Source organism: Typopeltis vanoorti, chromosome 4 (genome assembly GCF_054136105.1).
Source record: "Typopeltis vanoorti isolate ZY-2024b chromosome 4, IOZ_Tvanoo_1.0, whole genome shotgun sequence".
Classification (NCBI taxonomy): Eukaryota; Metazoa; Arthropoda; class Arachnida; order Uropygi; family Thelyphonidae; genus Typopeltis; species Typopeltis vanoorti.
The window spans coordinates 4,040,221-4,055,372 of NC_143552.1; the positions used below are offsets into that span (position 1 = coordinate 4,040,221).

At 34.6% G+C, this 15,152-nt stretch overlaps 1 protein-coding gene across 2 annotated transcripts in view; it reads right to left on the minus strand.

Annotated features, from left to right (window-relative positions):
- Positions 1-1,758: 1,758 nt before the first annotated feature.
- Positions 1,759-15,152, minus strand: part of LOC150107081 (uncharacterized) — a 183,417-nt gene continuing 170,023 nt past the window's right edge. For both annotated transcript variants that reach the window (XM_090390987.1, XM_090390988.1), the window contains one exon: positions 1,759-3,043. In XM_090390987.1, coding sequence (XP_090247113.1) covers positions 1,964-3,043 — 1,080 coding nt within the window. In that variant the 3' untranslated portion in view covers positions 1,759-1,963. The remainder of the gene's footprint in view (positions 3,044-15,152) is intronic.

The following is a 15,152-nucleotide window of genomic DNA, read 5'->3' on the forward strand; positions in this document are numbered from 1 at the left end:
CAGTCACAATCCCACCACTACAATATATATATTTCCCCAGGGTCTCATGTTTTCATGAATATGGGTTAGGCAACCCTAGGATCCAGAATCCCCCCCAGGGTGATAGGGATTGCCAGATGAGTATTGATGCACTGACTGTAAAACAAAAGACGATTGAAATCTGATGTCTGGCATAACGGTGGATAACAATTTGAACGTCAAAAGTCACATAGCAAAAATTGCAAATGCAACTCAGAGGATAACTACTATGTTGAAGTGAACCTCAAGATGTAAGGATAAAAAAGTAATTTTGTCTCTTTATAAGATCTTGCTAAGGCAGCACCTGGGCTATTGTGTGCAAATTTGGTCTCCAAGTTTTCAAGGGGATAAAGAAGCTGTTGAAAATGCACAAAGAAGAGTTACAAAGATTATACCAGGATTATGGAATTTAGATAATGAGGAGAGATTGCAAGTATGTAAATTACAGACTCTGGTTAACAGGAGAAAGAGGTGATATGATAGAGGTCAATAAACTTCTGAATATATGTTATATGATATCATCTGATGAAATTTTTCGTTTAAGGGTGGTGTGGAGAGAAAATATAGAACCAGGTTTTTCTCTCACAGAAAGTGAGTGGAATGGTTTGCCTTTAAACGTAGTGAGTGCATCTAGTATAAGAGAGTTTAAGAGAAGACGTGACAGCTGGTTTGGGTGATATATATAGCCTCTCTCAATGAATCCTTGACTCCTTTGAGATCTCAGATAATAATAACAACATAAGAGGCCCATTAAAATCATGAATTACCATGAAAAAAATCATGAATCAAAACCATGAAACTATGAATGGGGAACAACTCCATACTGCAAAAATATCAACATATCTATACCATATACTGAAGGTTTAGGAGAAATGTCATTAAGGAGCTGTTCCTCTTCAAAATGCTCCATGAAATAACTGGCAACAATAGGAGGGAGGGGGAGAGAGAAAGAGAGATGATATTTCACCTAAAACATCAAATATTTTGGTGAAAATTTTATATAGATTAAATTTACATCCATGTATGTTTGAGTTTCCTTCTTTACTTCCTTCAAAAATAACAGTAATAGATTATAAATTAGCTATTTAGTTTAATCCTTTATCCAAGTGTAAGCAAACAAAGTTTGCGAGTGAAGTATCTTCAGGACGGGGGCAACTCGTAGCAATTTTGTGGACTAAGTTCTCATCACTTTCTTCAGTATCCCATAAGCACATCTCCTTGCGGACATGTATAATGTTATGCATTATGGGAAGGGTCATGCATAGCATTATACATGTCCACAAGGAGATGTGCTTTGCATTATGGGATACTAAGGAAAGTGATGAGAACTTAGTCCACCTTTATTAAGAGTTGCCCTAGTCCTGAAGATACTTCAGGCACAAACTTTGTTTGCTTGCACTTGAATAAAGGATTAAACTAAATATATAATTTATAGTCTAACCAAGTGAAAAAAAACTTATAACAGCTAAGTATAAGTATCATTGTTTCTTTCTGGTAAAAGTTTCTATCTGCACAGTTTTATTAGCATTATTATTCCAACTTTCCACCAAAAGACATCCAACTAGGGAAGTAGCAGTAGTGTGAATTCTGCAAATATCCAAATTTCTAATGTATAGTAAATTAAATGTGTTACAAACAAAAATGTCATCATTTTATTAAATTATCTGCTTTTTAGATGTAAAAGAAATAACTTTAATGACAAAATTTATCTTCATAGTAATTTTATTATGCATACATAAAGAAAGCAACTATGATTGATAGCAAGTAAATAACACTGTAACAGAAAGCAAAAACTTACAATAAATGGTAACAGGGACAGAAATATTATAGTAATGATAGCTTATGATTCAGTAAGTACACATTCCGATTAACATATTATCTAATAACACATCCTTAACCATCCTTTTATCCAAACATAACAGTCTCTAATAATAACAGCCAACTGTCAGCTTTGGCTAAAACCAGGTGGCGGTTTTATTCTTGGAGGTCCATAAACTGTATTTGATTGTTTAAAGCCTGGACAAGGAGACTGTATTTTTTTTGATGAAGGATAAGAATTTCTTTTGCTACTGTTTTTGAATGAATCACTTTCAGAATGCTCAAGATATCCTTGAAAATTGCTAAAACCTTTTTTTTCTTTGCTTTGAGAATTATCAGACCTGCTTAAATTTTCAGAAGCTACAATATCAGTATGATCCACATCCTTTCTTTGTTTATCAGAAGAGCCATAATTAAAACTGTGTTTTGTAAAAGATTTACAAGATCTCTGGGTACGACTTTTATCAGAACAGTAACGATCTGGTTTTCTACCTCTGTATTCATCCTTTGGGTTATGGCTATAGTAATCTTTTTGCCTAACATGGGTGAGAGAGATATCACTGCGTTTATCAGTATTACTAAATGGAACTGATGGACTTGTGGTCTTATTAGAATAACCTTGAGTAATACTAGATTTGTTTAGGCTGTGCCGAATATTATTTTCAGTTTCATTATATTGTGATTTTTGCTTCTGTTCAGTACAATAAGTCCTAAAATCATCATTTCTTTGAGACAGTTTAGATGTGTTTTCCAGATTAGATGTCTTAAATGCATCAGAGCAATTAAAATTTTGCCTTTCAAACTTATGTTTCATATGGCATTCTTCTGAGTAAGACTTTTTATCTAGTTCTTCATTTTGCTTTAAAACATCTCCATTTCTATAATCAAAAAAACGTCTTTTTTCCTTATGAGATTGTTCTCGATGATGACATTCATTTCTTCTTTGGTACCTTCCTCTAGCATTACGATGCCTATAACCTCGAAATTGAGTTTCATCAGTTTTTCTTCCTGAACATATACTATCTGGTTTCATTTCTGAAACAGAAACTGCCTCAGGCTTCTTATAACCTGATAGTTGCAAATACTGAAATACTGAACCATCAGTAATATCTGGTGTTTCAGATGCATTTAAGTCTTTAACAGTGTCATTTGGAATGCAATTTTCATCTTCTTCAACAGCAGGTCTCTCCACCTCAGAAAATGGGACCTGAAATAATCAAGAAGTAATACTGTCAAGAACTGTCTAATTAATCTTTTCTTTCAATGAACAGAATTCTCCAATTTTCCCATTAATAATAAAATAGAAAAGTAACATATAAGAATAAGAAAAATTGTGAAAAGCAAAAGTGAAAAAATTCTACATCTTTAGCATGGAGGCATCTTCAGCATTACAAACAGTGGAGTATAAGTCATTCTAACTACTGATTTTCTGTTATACTCCAAGCAGATTATTTATTTTCAGTAGCAGTAAGTAAATGATACAGAGTACCATCATAAAACAGCAGCTGCAAACATAAAATATCATTCAGTAATGATGTATTCAAAGAAATTTACTGATCATATGATCAGATACTGGTAAGTTATATGCTAAAAAATATTCTTCAAGATGTGGTTATGGCATGGAGATACTTGCAATTAAGTTCCCAGCATTCATTTCTTTGCTACAAGAATTTTTCTATTAATCTTTATTTTCCATTATGCAATATAATAACAAAGAATGAAAGGGAAAACAAATTTAAACACACTTAAATTGAAACTTGTCCAATTGGGTTTGTATTTGAATAACTCTTTATTAATAAAATTTGTTATGACAATTTTTAAAATAATTTTGTTCTTTGAGTCACAGGTATTTTTTCACAAAGAGAAATATATATATGTATAGCTCATGTTATGTCCATGTCATTAAAAGTAAATAAACTGGAGAGCTTATGCATCAAAAAAAGTCAATCAACAAACTCATCGTAGAAATGATAATGATGATGTTCTCTCTCTATCAAGCTGTTTCAATACTGCAAAGATCCACCCCGCCCCAGTTTGGAGATAAAGACTACAGAAAGTGTTTAGTGATGGGATCTTTACTTTCCTAACTTCTGGTGAACTTATTGAGAACTTAAAAAAGAAAGCTTTAAAGAATGCAGGATTAGAATGAAGAATGGTGGCTCTTTATGTCAATTTCCTCTCTGACCAGGATCTAAGAAATAACTAGATGAACTTATAAGCTCCTTGAACAATCTACATCACTGCAACCACTGAACATTGGAAAACAGTGCTGCCCATATTTGGATGTTCTCCAGTTGCTGACAAGAACAAGTTTACGTATGTTGCAGTTCATACTGAGAGATACCTCTATGCCTATCTTATCACACAGCACAAAAAAAAGAGGCATTATCAGATCCCTAAATGATAATGACAAATGAAACTAAGAGCTCTAGTCTGCAGTATAATGAGGACCTAAAGCCATACTCATCATATAACAGGGTTATAACTTTATTACAGAATGAGTATAAACCCAACACTATTAAAATAAAACAATGCACAATCCCTGCTCAAAAAAAGCCTCACATAAAACAGGACAACTGAGAATAAAAAAGCTGTTGTTGCACTTTAAATTTAAAATGTGATGGACAGAATATCAAAAAGAATAAAAATAGAATATTATGACAGCATGAAATAAGGGTAGCCTTCACTCATTCATTAGAAGGTTTCCATATTCTGATATCCTCCTAAACCACTAACCTACTGTCCTTAAACTAGAGTTTACAAAATCTACTGCTCTTTCAGTATCTATGTTGCAGATGAGCCACTCTCCACTATATAAGACAGACTGCTCTGGAGAGATGTAAGGCAAAATGCATGAAAGATATTGATAAAAAAAAAAAAAAGCAAAAGTGACATAAGTCAGACTTATGTCATACTTTGCACCCCAACCCAACATGCATCAAATCATCCTCTCTCAACAAACATCGCAACCAAGCAGATTTATGATATGAGCATTATGATTTTCAATACAATAATACTGTATGCATGTATTATTATGTGCATATAATTGAGGAACTAATGAATTATTTATTCTTTTATTGTAGATTGTTATATTTGACATGATTCATAAAATTCTCAGTTTAATATCTCTCCCAAAAAAGCACATTGGATAAGCAATACCTGATAGAGTTAAGAATTAATAAACATCCATTTTGTAATTTAGTTCTTATTGTTTCCACACAGCCAATACTGGCAATCTGCCATGAGTCCAAACCATAGGACCTTAACAGATATACAGTGTTTATTTTCTCAAATTTATTTTAGTCTAATAACAAAACAAGCATTATAAAATTATGGATAAAAATGAATTCAAAACAGAAAAAAATGAAAGAATATTTATATACAAGCAACTGCCAAATGAAAAAAAACAAATAAATATATGTGTTACTAGTTACTAATATATCATCATCATCATCAAATTCCTGCTATGTACCCTCAAGGGGTGTACAGGATATGATAGTACTACATGAAATAAAAAATTACATCATTATTAATTTCCTATCTACAATTTTCCTCCAAATCAGTCTGTTACTTGTCAAGACTCCAACATTATCAGATCTATTTCTATCGTCTAAAGCACTTTGTACCGTATCAATCCACCTATATCTTGGTCTTCCTCTGGGTCGTTTTGCTGCCAACCTGGCAGAGAACACTTGTTTTGCTAATCTTTCCTCTCCCATTCTGTTTAAGTGACCATACCACCTGAGATTAGCTCTGCTAACGCATTCCTGGATGCTGACAATGTCAAGTTCTTTCCTAATATTCTCGTTTTTAATATGATATTGCCATTGATGCCATCTGTTCACGCCTATAATCTTTCTCAGGACTCTCATATCTGTGGTCTCTAGTCTTTGGTCAAGTGTTTAACTTCTGACCCAGCTCTCAGATCCATAAGTTAAAACTGGTTTGAACACTGTCTTGTACACAGCTAATTTAGTGTTCCGACTAATTTCTCTCTTATTCCATATGAATTTATTCAATTGACTTCCCACCATACCAGCTTTGCTGATTCTGTTGTCTATTTCTATATTTAATTTACCATCTTCACTAAAAATCGTGCCCAAATAGCTGAAATGTTTTACTTGTTCCACAGGTTCTCCATTCAAAACACAGTTGACATTTTCAATGATTCTGCCTATTTTCATTGTCTTTGTCTTTTTATTGCTGACCTTCATACCATATCTATTACAACAGCTATTCAATTTAGTCAGAGAATCTTGCAGACTTGTAGCGGATTTATTTAGAAGTATAACATCATTCGCATAAAGCAAAGAGCTGACATTAACATCTCCAAGTTTGATATCATGTTTAATACCACTTTCCTTCATAATGTGATCCATATAGATAATGAATAACAGAGAGGATAATGTACATCCTTGTCTCACACCAGATTTAACATTAAACCATCTTCCTGTACTTCCTTCAATTCTAACTGCTGACTTACAACTCAAATAAAGACTAAGTATTGCTTGATATAATGCCCCATTGACACCGTATAACTGTAGCGTATTGAATAGCTTCTCTCTTGGCACCTTGTCATATGCCTTTTCCAAATCAACAAAACTTAAATACAGATCATTGTTATATTCCCATGCTTTCTCGACTATTTGTCGTAAAGTGAAGATCTGATCCTGACAGCCTCTATTTGGCCTGAATCCAGCTTGTTCTTCACCAAGCTTTTCTTCCACAATTCTTCTCAACCGTTTCTCAAGTATACTTGCATAGATCATGCCAGGAACACTCAGTAGGGAAATACCTCTGTAATTCTCACATGCAGTTTTATTTCCTTTTTTATATATGGGTACTATGAGAGCTCTACTCCAATCATTGGGAATTCGTCCCTCTGTCCAGGCCTTCTGAACTATGTAGTGCAGCCACTATAAGATTCTCACACCACCATACTTCAGCATTTCTGGTCGAATATCATCTACTCCTGCTGCCTTTCCACATTTCAAGCTTACTAGTACATATATACTCAATATAATAATAATAAAGAGATAACTATATATCATGTTATGTACAAAAAGCAAATTAAAAAAAATTAATTTAAAAAAAAACAGTACCTACATAAAAATAGAATTTATAATCAAATGTGTTTGTATAAATTCTTTCAAAAAGCTAAAAAAAATTTCATGCAATCTATCAGTCTCATAACATCTGCCTGAATGTATATGGCTCAGACAGATTAGTAAAAAATTCATTCTTTTCACAAATGAAGTGCTGACACTCCCCCAAAACCTGATGAATGATAAGATGCATGTTGCACAGCTACACATGTGTGTCATCAAGCCCTCAGTAAATACGAATGTGTAAGATGACTGTGACCGATGCAGAGACTAGCAACTTCCTCTCTTCTATTTCTATACTAACTTAACTGTCAATTGTTCAAGCTTAATCTTATGCAATTTATTTGGCAGTACCTCCTGCTATGACTTCTGCCATTGAGTTATTGACTTTGGTTTGTATTTTGTGTATGAGACTAATAAACAGTACCCGAAAAATGTATCAGCTGATCTAGCATCTGCACTCTGATTTCCCTTCATTCCAATGTGGCTGGAAATCCAGCATAGCTGAATATTAAAATTAAGGATCTTCAAATTGTACAAAAGTTGCACAATTCTTTCTTTTAAGGTTACACATGGTGGTCAGCATTCATGGTTAAGAATTTAGGCAGACAAAACACACACATTAAAAAAAATTACTTTACTTAATATTAGGAAAGTAACAATTGACATTTTGCCTGAGGAAAATTCAAAAGATAAATACAGAACAAAATATATCAGGATGCAAAGAGAAAGCTAGCTACCATCACAATCGTCTTGAAATCCTCTCATGCTAAAAGATGGCAGTTGAGTAACTATCAACAGTAATAACTCAAACATGCATGTCTGTTCCACCATCTGACGATTTCACTATGCCTGAACTTGATTGACCAGTGCTTCTCTGTGGAGTGCATCAGTCACATGACCTATAATCTCACTCCTGAAACAACTCCAAAAATTATTCCATTTGATGAGAACCTGCTCGTGATGAAAATCATGGCAAGGACATCACTAAAAGATAAACCACCAGATACCCTTAGAAATAAATGGATACTTCTGTATCCACTGAAAGTAAATTAAATTCACCAATTGATGCTGCCACTGCAAATGATGTATTAAATATTTCTCCAGAGGAAGAGATGTACACTGGCTGTCCATACTACTTATGGATGACTTTAATGGACATAACACTGTGGGATAGTGCCAACAACTTAAATGGTTGAGTTTGTATCATGAACCAAATGCTTGACAATAATGACTCCTGCCTTCTGAATAATAGAATTAATACCTTCTTCCAATATGAGCAGTTAATGCCTAACTGCTCATATTGTGTAATAAATCATCTGCCATTCTTCCAATGCTCACGTGGGATGTCATAGACAAAGAGTACATATAGAAAAGTGATAATTTTCCTTTATTTACACTCTGTCTTCTCTTCACAGGAACCTTGTTTTGCTACATGAATGTCCATGTGGAAAAATTCTTATTTCCATCTTTCAAAATTTAATGTTGAAGCAGTCAGTCAAATTCCTATCAATGAAACAGTGAAGTACATACTAGATTGTATTGTCCAGTCAGCACAGCTGCAGTTCCAAAAACATCATCTCGATTTCCGCTGTATCCAAAGACTTGGTGGAACCCTGAGAATGAAGCAGCCAAAAGAGATCAGGACAGAGTATGGGGTATGTTTTGTAAATACTCTATTGCATCAAATCTTATTGCTTTCAAACATGCTTGGGCCAAAGTACATTATGTTAACTTCGGAAGTCACAAGCAATCTTGAATCCAATTTACTTCATCTATTAATCAAACAACAAATTCAAAACTGTATGAGACAAAATCCAGAAAATGAAAGGTAGATATAGAACACACCATTTGTTGTCTTCCTTGATGGATGTGTTGAAGCAGTTGTTGTTGAACCTCAAGCCATTGTTGACATTTTGGGAGAAAATTTTGCTAGAATCTCAGCTTCATATCCTCCTGAATTTTTAATATTAAAAAATAATGACAAGAGAAAGAAACGGCTGTTAAACTTTTATACAAATGGGCTAGAGCCATATAATCAGGCATTCGTTAAGGAGGAAACTAAAAAAAAAAAAAAGTTTCTCACACTCACATCTCTTGCAGTGGGGTCTAATGACATTCATTACAAGATGATAAAACAGTGTCCATCACCTTCTCTGGATCTCTTTCTCTTACTATACAGCTGAATACTTACAATGGAAAAGCTGGATTTTTGGGATAAGTCAATTGTCATTGCTATACCAACACCAAGAAAGGATCCAAAACAAGCAAATAATTATCGACCTATTGCTCTGACCAGCTGTCTTTGTAAGGAGAAAATGGTAACTGCAAGGCTTTCCATCCAACACACAATGTGACTTTTGTAGACATGGTTGAACATTGGACCATTTGATCCCTTTAGAAACATGTATAAGAGAGACTTTCCTGAAATGAAGACATCTGATTTCAGTCTTCTTTGATGTGGAAAAAGCTCATGACACAGCCTAGAGATATGTCATATTAAAAGACCTCTTTCATCTTTTGTCTAAGAGGACACCTTCCTGTTTTTAATTAAAACTTTTTCCAGCTGAGCCTACTAATTCTGAGTTGGAATCATGTTATCCCAGCCATATCATCAACAAGAGGGTGTTCTTCAAATCTTTTTCTTAAGTGTGACACTGTCTGCTATCAAAGTTAATTCAGTCACTGAACAGCTTTCTCTCACAGTAGGCAATGCTGTTTATGTTGATGACTTCTCAGTTTACTGTCACCCCTACAATATGATGGCAATCGGGGGGGGGGGGGGGGGGCATTTGAACCCATTTCTTCATAGACTCATAGTAATGGATTCGGGTTTTACAGCAGAAAAGTCTGTGTACACTTCTGCCAAAATGTATCCTTCACTCAGATCCTGGTTTAAGAACTAGACAAAGTATTATTCCAATAGCACCAGAGGCCAAGTTTTTGGGACTCATCTTTGAAAGAAAGATTACAATCCTAATATATTCATCAACTTAGGGAAAAGTGCAAAAGAACACTGAACATACTTCACATTCTATCCTCGGCAGAATGGCATGCTGATTGATGTTCTTTTCTCTGCCTTTATCGTGCACTTTATGGCCAAAACTTTATTATTTGTCCTAGGGTTTATGGTTCTGCAATGGAGAGCACACCCTAATTGGTTGGACCCTTCATCAGGGTATATGAATAGCTACTGGTGCTTTTTGCACATTGCATATTCAGAGTCTTTATGTTGAAAAGCAAACAAACCCAGTCTGTCACTTAGATGGAAACAGTTTTTCATAATTATGTCCTAAAAACAGTCTCTTCCAGACAGGCCCGGCGTGGCGTGTGCGACGTGTGCAATATACACAGGTGCCGAAGAAGAAAAGGTTCCTAAAAGATGTCAAAAAATATGACATAAGAGTTTAAACAAACAACGAATGGTACAGAATGGTACATATAATTATGAATGTAAGTCGTCTTCTGTTCGGGCCCCTTCAGATCTTCCCGGAAACAAACAAATAAATTCTGCAATTGTATCCTGGACCCGATTATATTACTGTAATTTTTGATTAAAATTTACGAAAATATACCTAAAATAGTTCTTTATTTTTTGATGTATCATAAATCAACTTATGATTAATTGCTGAGTTCTGTGTAAAAAAAAAAACTGTATAAGCAGGACTAATCCGTAGGTAACATTATACTGTAAAGTGGTTTTCATATGTTTTTCATTTCCTGTTTGTTTTATTCACACTTTATTCAAAAAAAAACTTTTTTGGAAAGGCACCAAACATTAATCGCACACACAAGAAAAATACTAGGTGCCAGCACTGCTTCCAGAGTATCTTATGTAGACTAGTATCTTTTCTGTATTGGAAAGCTCAGTGTCACACATGTCAGACTGCCATTTCTCCCTTTGGTATGCGTGTTAGAGTATATACTAGCCATTGACATGAATGTTGACAACATGACTTGCACCAAGCATAACAGCATTCTCCATGGTAGGTTTGCACTCCATCCTGTAAACCTCTCTTACTGTGCTAACTAAGGAAGTCTTGTAGTCCCATCATATAGTCTTCATGGAGTTATTTAATACATACAGTGCATAACACTGATTTCCTTCCTGTCTATACTAATGGTTCAACAACAATCAGATCTCACTTGATTGCAGCAATTATACAGATGAGTTGCATGCAATTCAGCTTATGCATATAAAAGAAAACTGCTACATGACCTGCACCAAACATAATGGCATTTCTCCATGGCAGGTGTGCATTCCATCCTGCAACCTCTTTCTGTGCTAACTACTGATGAAGAATGTAATGAGTCTGTATGATTTATATAGACTATCCTTTCCTGTGTATAATCCACATCCAGTGTTTTGTGAAGTTGTACAACTTTTCATGGTTAAGAATTTAGGGAGATAAAACACATGTGTTAAAGAAAAATTACTTTCTTTAACATTAGGAAAGTAACAATTGACATTTTGACCTCTGTATTGAGGTCATCATCAGAAAAATAAATATGTATAAGAAAAGCTACATGCTATGGCACTTTACAAAGGCAAAATCAATCTAAGCTGTTAATTAATCTTTTATCTAGACTGATAGTGGAGAAAAAATTACAATATAGAATAAAGTTTTTTAAAAAAGTAAATATAAAATAAATTAAAAACAAAACTACAACAAACACTGCTAAAGTCCTCTCGTACTGCGATTTCCTTCTGGGCTTGTTCCAGTTGCTATAGGAGTTGTAAATGGGTCTTCTACATAATTGGAATGAGTAGTCCGTCATTTTTGTTCAGGTTTGGATTGTGTATTAACATTTCACAGCCTTCTTTAAATTTTCTCTCAAACCAGGTTTTGGTACAGTGCAGGGACTTGGTGCCTTTCCAGTCAATTCTATGGTATGTCTGGAGTGTGTGGTCCGATAGGCCGGTTTTTCCATAATGGTGGTATTTAATATGTTGTTTTGTTCATCTTTCTTGATTGGGATAGTGCATCCAGCAATTCACCATTGAAATCGAAAACAACAATCGCTTCCTTTTCTAGATGCACTCGTCACACGTCTTCCCTCAGGCTCTCCCCTTCTCAGTCTACAGACAATGTCTTAACAGACAATAACTGTCAATTCCAAAAAGCGCCACCTAAGTAGCTAGTGCAAGATAACTAAAAAGGTCATAAAATTTCCTAACAAAAATAATAAAAAATAAAAAATTATATATACAATAAAAAGTTAAGAAAGATTAGCTGATTTTTAAAGTATTATCTTCCAAAAAGGAGATAGACGTAGACCATCGGATCTGTTTAAGTTAAGAGAGTGAACTCAAGTTTCACACATTTCTTAATAAAGCCGTTCCATGAAGAACCAACTTTTGTGAAGGACTCCTGTCTTTTTCCACTGAACTCCATGTCTAGTGATGATGGCATGTTCTGCAAGTCCAGACTGTTCAGATTCAAGGTATTCAATACAAGATTGGTGTTCTTCTAGCCGAATAGAGGCAGATCTTCCAGTTTTCCGGAATAAGACAATCGGCAAGAGCAAGGAATCTGGTAGACACCTGGATAATTAAGATGTGGAAGCTTGTCCTTAGGAGAAGTGAGAAAGGTGGAGATTTTTCTGAATGGTCGAAAGGCAACAAAAATATTCAGTGGTTTTAAAACTTTTGCTATACGTTCACTAATGCCTTGTACATAAGGGATAGGATACCTTGAACCTGAACAGTCTGGACTTGCAGAACATGCCATCACCACAAGACAGAGTTCACTGGAAAAAGATAAGAGTCCTTCACAAAAGTCAGTTCCTCATGGAATGGCTTTATAAAGAAACATGTGAAACTTTACTTCATTCTCCTAACTTAAACAGATCTAATGGTTTATGTCTATCCCCTTTATGGGAGATATATAAATCAGCTAATCTTCTTTCCTAACTTTTTATTGTATATATATATTTAAAACCACTGAATATATATATATATATATATTTTTTTTTTTTGTTAGGAAATTTTATGACCTTTTTAGTTATCTTATACTAGCTACTTAGATGCCGCTTTTTGGAATTGACAGTTATTGTTTAATTTGTACTGAAGATGCCTGCGACACAGGTGAAAATTATACTATTAAAATCTTTTTACATGAGTTTTGCCGTCATTAATATTCTATTTATATATCTGCTCACGGTATTCCTTTATTAATACTTAACCATACATTTATAAAAAAAATGGCTATGATAAAAAAACAGTTCACAAGATACTCCATAAAAATACCACTAAAAATAAAAAAGATTATAAGAATAACATACCATATATTAGAGGCATTTCAGAAAAAATAGACAGAACACTACATAAATACATCAGGACTGCCTTCAAACTCCCGATAAAATTACAAAATTTATTCAGTTCTTCCAAAGATCCTCTTCCACACCTGGCCCACCCATAGGTTTACAAAATCCAATGTACATGTATCCTACATAGGAGAAACAGGACACACTATCCAAATCAGGAAAGACGAACACAGAGCTCCTCACTACAGAGCCACACATTGATGCCCACTATCTAGCAATCAACTAATGCGCTCAGAAGTGGGATGTGGATTATTCTAGATGCTACCAGCACTACAGCAAGTGGGGGTTCAGATAACCTCATCAATTTCGATGATAGTCAAACCCAGTTCTGTCACTGAATTGGCCACTATTATTCCTCCACTCTCCACCAAAATAATTAAAATAAGAGCAACTGCTAATCGACATACTTTTAGAATCCATCTTGAAACTCACCTTACTAACTTCATTGCCTCCTCCTTAATCACATCTACTTCTGTTCTTTGGAACAGCCCCCCCCCCCCCACCACTCTGCGCTCTCCAAAGATTACAACTCTCAGCCGTTCAATCAAAATGTGAACAGATTCTTCTTTTCATCTATTCCTCTTGCCTGCCCACCCACACAGCAATCACATGTGGATCAGATATATCTATATATATATACAGTGGAACCTCGGTTGTCGAATGACTCTCATCTCAAACAATCGGTTCCCAAACATATTTTCGAAACAGAAAAACACACTGGTTTCCAAACAGGGCAAACCGGCAACCACGTGCACCGCTGGCTGAGATTACTGTGGAGAGAGTCAGTTACACCTTAACCTCCACTCAGTGCAGACACCTGCTCGAATTTGCAGTGCCTTTTCTTGATTTTCTTCGTGTTTTGTTATTATTTTTATAAATTATTAAATAAGCCACCATGGGGCTGAAGAAGAATAGTGATAGCAGCAAAGCAAAAAAGTTGTTAGAACCACGATAGAGGTGAAAAAAAGAAATCATATCCAAACATGGTATTCATGTCTTGGATCTTGCTATGCAGTTCGGTATGGCAAAATTAATGATCTGTACAACACTCAAAAATAAAGAGGCGATCAGTTTTCGTCTATATTTTATCTATTTATTCTTTTTTGTGCAAGATTTTGTGCATTTTCATTGTTTTTGTATACGATTTTATGCAATCATTGGGGTTCGGGAATGGGTTAATTCATTTTACATTAATTCTTATGGGAAAATGGTTTCAGTTTTCAAATAAATTGGTTCCGAACAACCTGTAGGAACGAGTTATGTTCGACAACCGAGGTTCCACTGTAATATATATATATATATTAAGTAAACCAAGTAAACCCATTATGCCATATATATATATATATATATATATATATATGGCATAATGGGTTTACTTGGCTGAGAGATATTTTTTTTAAAAAAGATTGATGACTGCAAACCAAGAGATAGATATAAAATACTGTTTTTAATTCAGCACGACTAGTTTTATCTTCAAGAAGACTTCTTTGGATGCACAATAAGAGAACAACCAACGAAAAATTGTGAAAGAATAAAAAAAGTCTAAACATCACAAAGCAATGAGATTTTTAATTTCTGAGAATTAAAAATATCAATTTACAGAAAACCAACTCACACCAACAGATATCTCCATGCACAATCCCATCACTATCCACCTCAAAAACTTGGTATTATCTCTACGCTAGGCAAACGTGCTTGCTCACTCCTGTGTGAAGAGGAAGATATTAACAAAGAGCTTCAGTTTCTTCTTAATACTTTTCAACAAAATGGTTATTCGAAGCAAATAATTAATGTTACTTTTCAATCCACCTTCTCACCATACTGAAGATACAAACAGTGAAAAAGACCACATTTCTCTACCATATATCAGCTCAGTTTTGCCAA